The sequence below is a fragment of the Chaetodon auriga genome, chromosome 4 (genome assembly GCF_051107435.1).
Source record: "Chaetodon auriga isolate fChaAug3 chromosome 4, fChaAug3.hap1, whole genome shotgun sequence".
NCBI lineage: Eukaryota > Metazoa > Chordata > Actinopteri > Chaetodontiformes > Chaetodontidae > Chaetodon > Chaetodon auriga.
Genome location: NC_135077.1, coordinates 18,298,449 through 18,312,495, shown reverse-complemented (window position 1 = coordinate 18,312,495; position 14,047 = coordinate 18,298,449). Strand labels below are relative to the sequence as shown.

The 14,047-nt window shown below is 40.5% G+C and overlaps 1 protein-coding gene across 1 annotated transcript; it reads right to left on the bottom strand.

The window, feature by feature from the left end:
* Positions 1 to 959: 959 nt before the first annotated feature.
* cyp4v2a (cytochrome P450, family 4, subfamily V, member 2a) lies at positions 960 to 9,018 on the bottom strand. Its single transcript, XM_076728928.1, has 11 exons — positions 8,783 to 9,018; positions 8,540 to 8,652; positions 8,043 to 8,128; positions 7,312 to 7,502; positions 7,150 to 7,219; positions 6,928 to 7,054; positions 6,652 to 6,825; positions 5,777 to 5,879; positions 4,440 to 4,574; positions 3,300 to 3,479; positions 960 to 3,191 (listed from the first exon to the last, which is right to left on the bottom strand). Exons 1-11 carry the CDS (start codon positions 8,973 to 8,975, stop codon positions 3,016 to 3,018), a joined length of 1,548 nt encoding a protein of 515 aa, XP_076585043.1. The 5' UTR covers positions 8,976 to 9,018; the 3' UTR covers positions 960 to 3,015.
* Positions 9,019 to 14,047: the final 5,029 nt, after the last annotated feature.

The window sequence follows — 14,047 nt, the reverse complement described above, 5'->3', positions numbered from 1 at the left end:
GTGCTGGGCTTATAGGAACCACTAAAATGACATAAATCTGTTAGAACTGCAACATTTCCCTCAAGTGCAGTGGTTCCCAAACTTTTTGGCTGGTGCCTCCTCAAAAGTGAGTAATGCCTGTAGTTGCAACTCCTTGTCACATTGAATATGTGCATAGCTGCAACTACACAGAGGTCATGGCCTCAGTATCTCTTTCCTGGGAATATGAACCTGAAGTGCAGTTTACGTTTTATATAGACTCAGTGAAAAATGAAGAAAAGCATCAGCAGCTTTTATAGCATCGTGTGGAGAAACTCTCGGACACAGAGCGAAATAAAATCACTGAAAAACATGGATGAATATATAACTAAATAAATCACAATAATATGTGTGTGTTTTCTTTTTTTTCTGACCCTGTAAATCACCTCATGACCCCTCGGGTTTATCTGGTGACTTTTTGACGTCATGACCAGCAGGTTGGGAACCAGTGCTTCAGTTTTGGAATCTGAAACTGAAGTCAGACTTTGAACAGGTTGCTGCCAACACTCCTGCTGAATCTGTTCTAAGAAGAGTCAAAAATGATCTACTTAATGCCATGTAAAAGTATATTCTTCATTTGTGTTCTGTCTTCGTGGTGCAGCTTTAGAACTGATACTACCCTGCACGTGGAGCTTTCAATTGTGCTGCAAATAACTGAAATGTTATTAAAAACAGTTGCATAACTGCATTGCACAGTAAAATAAAACCGCCAGGCATGGTGGAGGTGAAGGAGTTTCAGCAGACTAATGGGGTCAGGCCTGTGTACCCTCAGCTTTTTCCATTTCGAGTTGTTTTTTCTTTTTTAGTCCGTAAAAAAATGCTTGACAAAACAAACAAACCATCAAAAATGGCATGCCGAGTGAAGAGGAGCTCTGTCTCTGTAAGCTCTGCCAATGAAGGCATCAGCGCTGGCAAACTGTGTCAATTAAAACACAAGAATAACAACACAATGCCATTTATTGTTAATTATTTACAAACAGTCTGTGGATATTCAGCTAACACAGGAAACAGATTCAGATCCAAAGTAGATGCTTCATGATTAGAAGCTACCTTTGCAGATGAGTAAGGTCTGGAAAGTGCATGGAATCCACCTACTGCAGCTGAGCGAAAGCTCCTTTATCTGAGCCATTTAATAGAAAATCCTCAGATAAATGAACTCTTCCTGCTTCATTTGGAGCTCAGGCGCCTCAGCTCTATCCAGCCATTGATTGTGCTCAATAATTCAAATTATAGCATTGAAAAAGAGCATGCAATTCATCATCAGTCATGTCATTTAGGTGTTAGGCAATGACCCTTGCAGGCATGCCAGCTAAATCATCTTCTGACATTATGGATGGGGTCATTTGTAACTGTGTCATGCTATGATTACTACTTTGTTACAATGGATCCTTCTGACCTCAATACGATTCAGGCAGTAAAGAGTTTTGCTCATAATAACCAGGAACCTGAATGTATTCTCCTAAGTGTTCCAGCCCCAAGGGTGACGAGAGGTCAGGTGTTTTACTGAAAAGGTTCTCAGAAGTGCTGAAAGCAGATTGATAACATTCAGAGAGGTTTTTTCCTTTAGCAACCGTTGAAATGGCTAACAAAAAAAAAAAAAAAAAACAACTGAAGTTTGCATTAAAGGAGTATAAGAAAAATAAGAGTATAAGAGAAAATAACCCTTTAGACATCACAGTGATGTCATCAGGGTTATCCTGGATTGGAAAGTCTGTGTTTCGAACTGGTGGTGTGGAGTTTAGAAGACCTGGGTGTCACCCAGGCAGGGAGGGGTCTGATAAAAACGGCTGCAGAGTTTATTTCAGCTCACTGTTTGACTGAATACTCTGACTGTATATCACAGCTTAACTTGTCCATATATGTATATGGAAACTACCTCTCTAACATAAAATGGCAGAAAGATTCAGGTAGTTTATCTTAAAAATCAAGAGAATACTCCTTCACACACACATACTATGTGTGTGTGAGAGCACCAGTGTACAGTAATATGTACAGTCAGTGGGTATATTTGTCACAGTAGCTTAAGTGAACAACAGTTTGTGATTCTGTGGGTGTTTTTCTGCCCCGTTGTGATCACCTGTATGTCAGTTAACGCACCCTTCAAATGAGAACGGAGCATGAGCAACGTGTGGACTGTGTTTACATTATTCTCTCTGATTCACAAAGAGTCCTTCCGAGACAGTCTCTCGTGAGGAAAAAAAAGAAAAGAAAAGAAAGAGATGACCTACCAAACATACAGTCATAAACAAACTTCAGGAGATGTTCTGTGGGGTCGAACGAGGGGAAAACTGCAGCTCCGGGTTTGAAAATGGACATTCAGAGGATTTGAAAGGTTTAAATTTAGATTTAAAAGGCTTATCTCTGCTTTGCTGTTTGTAAATGTAATGAATGTGTAAAAGTGTTTTCTTATTGAGCCTTGTTCTGCACCTCTGAGTTCATATTTATCTCAGATTTATCACGTGTCATACACTACAAATAGAATTGAAAAATTAAGCATTGTAAGCATGTCAAGCGTGAATTGTTTCCTCTAGAATTGTGACTATTAAAAGACAAAAATAGCAGAAATGCTGCTAAAAAGGACATAAAACGGTTGTAGATTGTAGATCCCTGATTCATCCAGTTAATGATCAACAGTGTGGTTCAAAATGAGCAGTTCATCCTCTAAAAGTAAAACACTCACTCTGCAAAAGCTCTTTTATAAAGCCAAATCATTGCCTATTATTTGTTTTCAGTATTTTTTTTTTCTTTTTTTCCATTTTAGGGCTCAAAAATAGTGCAGACTTGTTTATATCAGCTATTTCCCTAAAACTAACAATGCAAAAAAGAAATCCCGATTTATTTTTCTAAGGCTTGCTTTTTGTAATTATGATGTCTATGATGATGAGAAAAGCTTTAAATCTAAACACCAAGGTCGCTGCTCTCCCTGACCTCTCAAAGAGTATTTGGGGTGTTTAGTGAGGACGTGCCGTACAGGAAGCTGTTTTTGGTCAGCAGGTGCTAGTTTGATGAGGTCTGTTCCCTCTTTTCCAGCTTGATCCACATGCCTTTCTCTGGTCGCAGGATGAGCTCTCCCACCGGCTGCATGTCTGCACGCTTCTCACAAGCTTCCACGTTGAATTTACGCAGGACGGAGCCTATCACCACCTTTTCCTCCATCAGGGCAAAACGCTGACCTGGGGAACGTTACGCACACAGCTGTAATTCTGGACTTGATACACAGATTCAAGAGGAAACATGCAGGTACGCAGATGCAGCAGAAATGAAACCTCTCCTGCTCTTACCGATGCAGTTGCGGAGTCCGGCAGAGAAGGGGATGTACGCATATGCAGGCCTGCCCACCGAGTTCTCCGGCAGGAAGCGCTCAGGCCTGAACTCCTCGGGGTCAGGGAAGTATCGCGGGTCACGGTGGAGAGCGTAGGTAATGATGATCGCATTAACACCTTTACGAACCTTGAAACCATCTGCAGTAACAAGAAGAACTTGAATTTAAGTGCCTGTAATAATAATAAAAAAAAAGTTCTCGAAGCAGATGTTCCAAAGTGCTTCACAACACAATAAAAGCACGAGAGATGACGTAATAATAGAAACAATAAAAGGGCTGTTCAACATGAGCAGCACAAAAATGAGCCGTGACAATATGGTGGTCAACTCGTACAATAATAAAGGAATGAAAAGCAAATTGGTGTGTACATATATGAAGATACACATACACACACATACACACCGCGGGTCCCAACAGGAAGTGCATTCAAGAGTTTGGGGGCCCTGATAGCAAAAGCCCGACCTAGCCGATGGGCTCATGGGATCTGAAATGTGCTTTAAAAGGGAATAATACAAATGTTCTGACCCAGACATTAAGACAAGGAGCTGCAGTCGTCAAGTCTGGACAAAATAAAGGCATGTGTGACCTTCAACGCATCACCGAAGGACAGAAATGATTTTATTTTGGAAATGGTTCTTAATTATAGGAAACATGCTTGCATGGCTGTCTTGACCTGCTCTTCAGCTGTAAGAAAGGAGGCTGAATTCAAACATCATTAAACTTGGGGTCTCACTTTTTTTTTTTTTTCTAAGATGTTAATTCCTTTACTTTAGACCCATACCAGCTATACTACCGTTCAATCAAATAATACCAACTCTACCCAACTCTCCTTTAGCAGCGGACTGATTATTTACACATGCAACCCAGAGAGGCCCTGTGTTATTAATCTGAAGAAACCCTGTGAAAGCTGGGCAAGAAATGGATGCAGCAACACCACACAATAAACGTCATGTGACAAAGAAAACAATTTTTCAAATGACAATAATAGAGGAAGCCTGGCTTCCCTTGGCTTCCTATAAAAAAAATGCCACTGCCTTTGGGGATTTGCACTCAACAAATGAATGTTTCATTCAAGTGTCATCATTCATCTGTAACTCACTGATATGGCAGTCTTCACCGAGGCTGCGGGCGAAGAAGGGCACAGAGGGAAACAGTCGCAGGGCCTCTTTGATCACGCACTCCAGGTATTTGAGCTTGTTCAGATCCTCTGAGGTAAAGGGTCGGTCAGATGTACCTGTGCACATGAAACAGAAAAAAGTGTTTGGTTCTGCAGCACAGAGTCCAGATAAACACAACAGGCTGTGAACTGAGGGTCACATGGCTGTTAACAAGTTTCCAGCTGTTTCTTCTGCTTCCAAACAACGTCTGTCAGACTCTTTAACTCCAGCATCATTTAATGTCACACTGTGATGATGTTGTTTGATGTTGCTTTTTGCGATGATGATGATCACAAACCTGCTGTTCGCAGTACTATTTCTGTCATCATATCCTAACATCATTACATCTGTGCAAAGTAATTCTGTGTAATATATATATATATATAAAGTTTTTTTTTTTTGTTTGTTTGTTTGTTTTTTTACTGTGCAATGACATATCTTTTTATCTATTGTTGATTTTATTTTAGAGCCTTTTTATTGTCTGTTTTGCTCTACTTCTCCTTTTAATTCTGCTGCTTGAATTTCCTCGGCATGGGATAGATAAAGTCTTATCTTAAGATAAGGCTACAGCCTTCTACAGTATACAAGCATTTATTAGGTCTGTATTGTTTATGCCACTGGTTTACAACCTTTTTCCTTTAGTGAGCCCTTTTCTATCATTGAACTAAGGACCCTTGTCTCAGGGATATATTCTACGGATATTTTATATTATATGAAAAATAACAATTTTTTCCCCACTGAAATGAATGAAATGCTGAGATACAGGCCGACCGTAGATTTTTAAAAAAGGTTTCTTACACCCCTTTAAATCAAGAGGGCCTCACAACGCCCTGAGATGCTTTGGTGGCCCCTAGTGGGGGTTAGGACCCCTGTCATTTCTGCAGCATAGGCATTCGTGGACAAATAAATTCCTACCTATAAACAATAAATCAACATTTCTTATTAAGAAATGGGTCCTTCTGTGCTTGAGGGCAGAGTTAGATTCTCAAAACGATTCTTCTGTTATTACTACAAAGCCACCTTACGTCATGGAAAAATACATGGAGGCCATGGTAACTCCACACAGCAGTGAAAGTAATTTAATTATTCTCTATGTATTTTGGCAAGGATTTTTCACAGCTATCATCCTTCTCATCCACAGCTATAAGCTCCCCCTGACTTGTAAAGAACAAATGAATCTGAGCAAAAATGAGTCAAAAGGCCTTTGGGCAGGAAAATAAGTGATGTCATGAAAGTGAGAGGGTGTGCGGTGACGGGGGTGAGGGCATGTTGCTGTTACCGAACACCTCCTGAAGCTCTTGTTGAACTTTCCTGTGCGCCTCGGGGTGGGAGCCCAGCAGGTGCAGGATCCAGTTCATAGAGGCTGCCGTGGTGTCATGTCCCTGCACAATGAGGCCAGTTAAACAGAGAAAAACAACACATTTTATGGCTCTAAAGCTGCATTCAGTTCTTTTTTCCTCTCTTTGTTTCTTTGCCACCAGGGTGGGACAGATGAAGCCAGTACAGTGAATATGTTTTCAAACTGTTGCTTACTTTCAGCCCACATCAGACACCGAGCAGCATTAGCATTGATTTGGCCTTGAGTTTCTGGTCACCCTGTACATTTATGTTTTGGTCTCCACAACCCCTGAGGGAAATATCTAGCTCCCTAGCTACCACATGCTCCCCTAAGCTCACCAGCTAATCGTTATCTTTGTCTGCTTTTTGGTGCTAGGCAACCAGCTTAAGAGTATCAGCAGAATAGATGATGAAAGTACTCTGATCCTTTACTTGAGTTAAAGTACTAATACCACACTGTGAAAATACTCCACAACAAGTATGAATCCTGAATTCAAAACCTGCTGTGCAGTCAAATGGGTCCTGTCAGTGTTTTATTATCATATCTGATTAATATTACTGCTGAATTAATGTGCTTGTTGTATTTCACTGTTGTAGATGTTTAAGTTTGTGCTCATTTTGACTACTTCATGTACTGCCAGGTTGTTTAATGTAAAAGTAACTACTAGCTGAAACTGTCAGACAAATGTAATGGAGTGAATGTACTTAGTTAATGTAATGGTTAGCTCTGAATTTGAGTGATAATTCTCTGCAGCGCCTTTGTTTACATGAATATATTGCAGCTTTGAGTGTTTTCACTGTATTCAAACCACCAACCCGAAACATGAAGGTGTCCACTTCCTCCTGAATGTCCCGGTGGCTCATCCTGTTGCCATTTTCATCTGTGGTATTCAGGAGCATGTCCAGCAAGGCCTGTCTTTTCTTTGTGGCCTGGTCAGAGTCGCTGTCCGGTTTGGTGGAAGAGATGCTCTCTTCTCTCTCGTGTATCACCTGAGAGGAAATTAAAGGCTGAACGTTGCCTCTTCTGCATCATCTCAAGGTGACAAGCACTGATCGAGCACTGCTTTCTACACTGCCGGCTCCATTACTCACCTTGTACGTGAAGGAGTGAAGGACCTCGAGTGTCTTGTCGTGCACCCGGCCCTCACCAAAGTACTTGTACACAAAGTCGTACCAAAACCAAGGTGTCCTCTGTCTGCGGCTGATAATGTCACTCATCCTACGGCAAAGACAAAAGTATGAAATTAGTTATTATGATCAGATAATTATTCCCTTATTGTTTTTGAGATACAATAGAAAATGCAAAGAACTCACTTGTACACGCTCTGAACATACTCCGAGTCAGAATTACTCTGGGCGTAAATTTTCTTTCCCATTGCAGTTTCTGAAAGGACAATATTTAAAGTCTCGGGGAATCCTTCACAGCAATGAACAGAGGTAAAAACAGGCCGTCCACGCATGCACAGCGTTGCTCACCACAGATGATGTCCAGGGCACACAGGGTGACGTGACTGAAGCAGTTGAAGGGACCTTTCCCCGCCTTCAGCTCCAGCTTCTTTGTCAGGATCTCCGACTGCTCGTTCATCACTTCCAAGAAGTCGTTCAGGATGGAGAAGTGGAAGGTGGGGGTCAACATCTTCCTCCTCTGACGCCACTTAGGCCCAGTGCTGATCAAAAGAAGAGAACAGAGAGGGTTTAAGGCTGAGAGAGTAAATCAGTGACAGAAGAAGCTTAACTTTTGGGTAACTAAAACTAAAACTTTAAAGTTCTTCTGGTCCATAACAGTTTAGCTTGAAACCCTTTGGACTTTGGCCGGTCTCCACCGTCAAGTCAGTATTTCCTCAAGAATAATAAAATCTAACATTGTTGGGCTTTCTCATTGTGCCGCCTTCAGGTTCAATTAAGAACTGACTAAAAAAGTTTCTCTGTTAGTGAACCACATTGATTTTGGTGACCCTTTCACCTTTTTTCCCCACTCTCAGGCCGAAATTCCCACTTGTATGGAAAATATTTAAAAATCAAGTCACAGATTACAATGAAATTAACGTTTTACATTTAAACTCCCATAGAAACTCTATATTTCCGACATTACAGAACCTACACCACACTCAGAACATGCTTAGACGCAACAGACTGGACAGTGACTGGGGCATAGTGATGTCTTACAACCCTGATTCCAAACGCAGAGGTGAGCCACAGGTACACACCTGGTCAGCAGGCCAGTTCCGAGCCAAGGGTGGAGGAAATTGTATGCAAAGGCTTTTTTCATATGAACGGGGTTATTCAGAACCATCTACTGAAAAACAGAAAACATCTGAGAAAGAGCAATCAGATAAAAACAGCAGAGTTGTTACTGATTAGAGAGCTGATTGGTGAGCACAGCAGTAAGAGCTGCTGCAGTCTGAGCATCAGCAGTGTGTAAAGGTGCAGTGCCATCCTAAATAGGACCATGTTGTCACATATGGAATAACAAGGTCAACTCGAGCTGTTTGAAAGCGCTTCAGTATTTGGGTGTGATTATTGTGTCTGGCTTTACATGTCACTAAAAATGTAAGACTTTTACTGCAGCTCAATTCCTGAGATAACTTGTTGCATAACAGATGTATTGACAAGAGAAGGCATGTGGACACGGACGAGTCCCACCCGCCGTGCTGCATGCACACAGTGTTTGGTGTCGTAAATGCAGAGCTGTCCGTCACTGTACCTCAACAGTTTCAGCATGAAACAGAATCAAGCATGGGACTGGTCCGACCCAGAGTTTAAGCAGCGGTGCATCCCAGAACCTCTGGGTTAACTCCTCAAGTTGACGAAAGAAATCTAAAATCAAAGATAAAAAAAATCCAATGGAGCATTAAGTTACATCACCGCATATGTCAGTCAAATCAACATTTTGTTGAGTTCCACTTAATGATCTATGCCTTGACATGCATGTTGATAGCTTTCTTACCTCCTGCATCGGTTTTGAACTGCAGTGCATTTCCAAAGAAGAGATACGTCCCTTCCACCCCTGGAATGGGCTTCATCTCAAACCATTTGTGCAGGTAGTCGCTGAGCAGCTTCCAGGTGAGGTAGGTCAGAGCAGCGATGAAGATGCTCACTCCAAGCACAGGTATCATCGAACCACTGGCTAAAGCTGCCATCTTTTTTTCTGTGTGTATGTAGAGCGCGTGTGTGCTCCAGCAGCAGTACCAGGCTGTCGTCCTGCGCCTTCACTATTATACCGTGATGTGTCTTCTCTGCTTTGCCCCTCCCTTCCTCTGCAGTCAATCCACGGACTGTTCACTGGGTTAAAGGTCGCCACTGCATTTATTGCCATTTGTTGCTCTTGAGTATTTTATAACATGCTTCAGAAGGAGATATGAGATCTTTAACAAGAAAGACAGATTAACATGAACACAATGTGTAAAAAGAAATTGTACTGTGAAAGTTATTCACAAATTACGCAGTACAGATGTTAATTATTTACCTCATGATAGCCGAATGGCCTTGGCCGAGACCTTTGTCCCATTTATTCTTTCCTTGTCTGGTATTTGTCAATATCATTTCATACAACATGTGATTGGCTAATGAATAACATCCTTATCTTGAAGGAACCTTTTATGATAAAAGAGGTTTTCATTGTCATAAAATGAATGGAAATAATAGGTGAGGTGAGTGACTGACAGTTAACCCTAAATCTCTTTGCAGGGCATTTCGGCTTTGACTTGAAACCCCTTTCAGTCATATTTAGGTCATTATTTACTTTTCATCAATTCAATATTTTTCATTAAAAACTGTAAATAAAAGCATTTTAGAAAGTATAAAAGTAGATAACCCTGATGATTTTTGTTTTGTTTTTTGAGGTTTTATGCAGTTTGTGGTGCTTCTGTCTGATCATCAGGGCTGTGGTTAGCATGAGGATTATTTACTATGAATTTTAGCAACCTGGCAAAGTTTACAATCCGAAATGAAAACCCACACATGGTCAGTGTTTTCTACGCTGATTCTAGCATTTTTTCCACCACTGTAATAAACACTTCAGCATAAATCTACACCGAGTTATGAAGAGGAGACAGGAGGGTTTAAGTGCTTTTCACAGTATAACTGAATGAATAAAACATGAAAACTCTTCATTTATTCACTCACAACCTTTATTTCTAAAACTTTGTATTTTTCAAACTTCAAATGATGTTTGGCTCTCACCTTCAACCCTTTATCCTGCAGACTGAGTTAGTTTCAAGCCTCCAGGTATAAACAGAAAGCACAAATGTATTAATAACACAACATGAGTGTCCCACTAATACGTAGAAGCTGAGAAAGAAAACCCCACTGAAGGTATGGAACCTTTACATCATAATATACAGTAAAGTGCTGCAGTTTCTTACCACAACCACTAGGTGTCTAAAGATTCATTCTCTGCTCACACCAATCCCTGCATTAATAATAATAAGAAGAAGAAGAATAACTTTTATTTGTACCTGTCATACAGGAACTGCAGCTCAAAGAAATGAGTGTTTTATATAGAAAAGAAAAAATGGACATTAAAAAAAAACATAAACTAAAATGGAGAATAAAACCCACATTACCCACAAACAATGACATGATGATTTTTGTACCTCGGAACAGGCAAATAACAAACACACAAAAAACACATTGGAATTTTTGTACATATTGTATATAAACACGACATTCACCCAGAGGGCAAAACGATCACCAACTGGTATCAAGTAGTGATAACTGAATGTACAATCAATACAGTCAGTCCTGCAATCCATTAGTGCTGTGAGGAGCTTCTGGTGAAAGGCTGGTACCCTCTCCTTTTGGACAGGCCAGTCCAGGATGCAGCACGGACGCAACATGCCCCTGCGGAGGAAGAGCGAGCGAGACAACTTGTAGTCGTGAACATCCTGCAGGAAGACCAGAACCACAGAGTCCCTGCTGGCTTCAATGACCTGGTGTAGAGCGTGATGGGCTTTAAATCTGGATAGACGGGAGGGCAAAGAGACAACTATGAGAACTCACTGCATCACGAATACAGAATACAGAATACAGATAAATGTGCTATTGTAGCAGAACTGACCTATAATGACCTTCTCTTCCCCCCTGTTCCTTCAGGAGAGATGGAGTCGTAAAACATCTCAACTTTTAAGAGTTATTGACCACTTGGACTGTTTACAGGGAGGGGTGATTAGAGAGAGACAGGATGTCTGTCTTAGAAACACAGACAGTTCAACTTCAAATGTTACCTTTCACCTCGAGTGTTAGTCAGGAAGATGCCAATTTTTGCTTTACAGCTACACCCGATAAGGACAATAAAACCATCTGAATGGATAAGTGCCTGGCCTCAGAAGAATCTACAAAATCAGATGATGCTGATAGGTCGTAAATTAAACATTCCTGTAGCAAACTGTTTTTGTATGTGTGTGTGCCTCTTTTCTATCACACCAGCATAATGAAATGTATATGTTTGAGTTAACTTTGGATGTTCTTACAGTACTAAACTCATAATCTGTAGGATATCAATGCTTTTTCTGTGTTTCTAGCTTATAAAACGAGTTTCTACCATGGAACTGTTAGCCCCGATTCTTTTATTGGAAGCCCAAGAACAGTCTGGAGAAATCTTCAGTTCACAGCCAAAGTATTTACTGAGGTCACAGGTAAAGCGTAGCAGCGCTGGTCTCAGAATGACAGAGCTCTTGCAGGATCTCCATCAGAATGAGCCCAGATTTCTGATACAAGTTCACATTTATCTTCTCGGGTTTGACCAAACCCTGAACAGAAGTTGGACTTAAGCAACTGAATGTAATTGGCCAGTTACCAAGACATTAAAAGCCCAACCACTGTCCACATCTTGTCCTTGGAATGTGATAAGAAACCTGTTTGTGAGTGTTGTTTAGGTGTGCATCCAATGCAACAGACGTCACTGGCAGAGAAGAGAGAAGACAAAAGTATCATCTGCCTGCAGTTATCAAAACTGGCTTTCACCAGTCATGTTATCTAACAACTTTGAATAGTGCAAGGACATTCATTAGGTTGCATAAGTGCAATAAAAGATCACAGGATAAGAACACATAAAATCCCTTGAAAGGACCAAATCATTACAGAGCCATACTGCCACCTAGAGGTTTGTAACGGATATACTTGGCATTAAACAATTATAATAAGTAGTAATATAATAAGGCTCATTTCAGCAAATACAGTCTGCCTTTCCTTATCTCTTTGTTCTATTTAGTTTCTATTCAGTCATCATATATGTTAGAATGAGTATTGAAGAATGTTAGCACATATGTTAGTATGGCGATTGAACAATGCTGTCATTATTCATCAAAAGGTGTCTGACGCATGTTGTGAACGATGTTGAAATGTCATTGAAAATTGATCACTGAGAATATATGTGATTGACCATAGTGAGAAGCAGATGAGTCTATCGCACGAATCATCAGTTAATACTCAAAAATCATGGCGTTCGCCTGCAAATCATCCCACATGCACGACGGTCTAGTTGTCATAGACACGCCGCCCTGGAGCGAGGAATACTGCCCACAGCACAGACACAGCTCAGTCTTCGTTCAGTCTTCCTATAATCTTAATCTTAGTCTTGTCTTCGTCTTGTCTTGTTGTCCTCTCAGTTCTTTAGTTGTTGTTCATAGTTACGCCTAGTTGATTTACTTCTTTATTCAGAAAAACGTTCTTTTTCTAGTTTTTTTAGTCTTCGTGTAACTTTGATTTTTGCTCGCCACATTAAGCCGCGTGACTTTTCCAGAGTTAATCCTAGTCACGAAATAATATTTTTGGAGATATTTTCGACCGGCCATCGAAGAGACTCTCAATTTTATTATTAACCTAGAGCTTTGCCATACGGCCGCCAACTTTCCACACTTAAGACCTGCAGCCAGCCTCAGCCCATCTGTCTGGGTTAAATAACCATCAGAAGCCGTTCCTGGTCTGTTGCCGACACCAGAGGCCTTCCAGCTGCAGAAACATCCCTGTCCAATATCAGCTCTCAACCGCAGTTCGACTCGGCACAGATCGGAGCCACAAACGACAGTCTGGGGCCCCTCCGTTTCTGTTTGAGACCGACCACCATTGGAGCGCTGCTAGCACAGAAGTAGGCATATTCCACACTGCTTTGAACAAAGAGTTGGTGTCGTAGGCAATAATAATAATCTCAATTCTCATTAGACTCGCTTAGTCATTAGAACTACTTCTCACTATTGCCAAACTCATTCTGCCATTATTTTGCCATAAGTCTCTCCATACAGTTGTTTGTGTTACGTCATATCATCCATATTATTTGTCGTATTATTCACTATTCATATCATTCCCATTATTGTGTTAAATAAATGATACTTTTCACTCAAGTCGTTGTCAGACGGTGTCCTTTTGAGCTGGATATAAACAATCCCTGTACCAAGAATTTACGCTTCAGATTATCAGACTGGTCTACCGTTAGTTCATTCGTTATCGTGAAATCAGCATTACAAGAAACAATAAACAAAATCCTTCTTTGAGGAAGGTTGGTGCCCCCTATTTTATTTACGAATGCGACATTTACTTAGAGGTTTAATCAACTGATTCCCCTACACGCCCTGACCAAGACCTTTGTCCCACTTATTCTTTCCTTGTCTGGTATTTGTCAGCATCATTTCATACAACATGTGATTGGCTAATGAATAACATCCTTATCTTGAAGCAACCTTTTATGATAAAAGAGGTTTTCATTGTCGTAAAATGAATGGAAATAATAGGTGAGGTGAGTGACTGACAGTTAACCCTAAATCTCTTTGCAGGGCATTTCGGCTTCGACTTGAAACCCCTTTCAGTCACATTTAGGTCATTATTTACTTTTCATCAATTCAATATTTTTCATTAAAAACTGTAAATAAAAGCATTTTAGAGAGTCTAAAAGTAGATAACCCTGATGATTTTTGTTTTGTTTTTTGAGGTTTTGTGTAGTTTGTGGTGCTTCTGTCTGATCATCAGGGCTGTGGTTAGCATGAGGATTATTTACTATGAATTTTAGCAACCTGGCAAAATTTACACTCTGAAATGAAAACCGACACATGGTCGGTGTTTTCTACGTTGATTCTAGCATTTTTTCCACTACTGTAATAAACACTTCAGCATAAATCTACACCGAGTTATGAAGAGGAGACATGAGGGTTTAAGTGCTTTTCACAGTATAACTGAATGAATAAAACATGAAAACTCTTCATTTATTCACTCACAACCT

Excerpts from the sequence above, each read along its gene's own strand:
- cyp4v2a (XM_076728928.1), bottom strand. The coding sequence starts at position 8,975 with ATGGCAGCTTTAGCCAGTGGTTCGATGATACCTGTGCTTGGAGTGAGC. Across the intron at positions 8,653-8,782 it reads GTTCAAAACCGATGCAGGAG|ATTTCTTTCGTCAACTTGAG; the intron begins GTAAGAAAGCTA and ends CTTTGATTTTAG. Across the intron at positions 6,826-6,927 it reads TTCACTCCTTCACGTACAAG|GTGATACACGAGAGAGAAGA; the intron begins GTGAGTAATGGA and ends ATTTCCTCTCAG.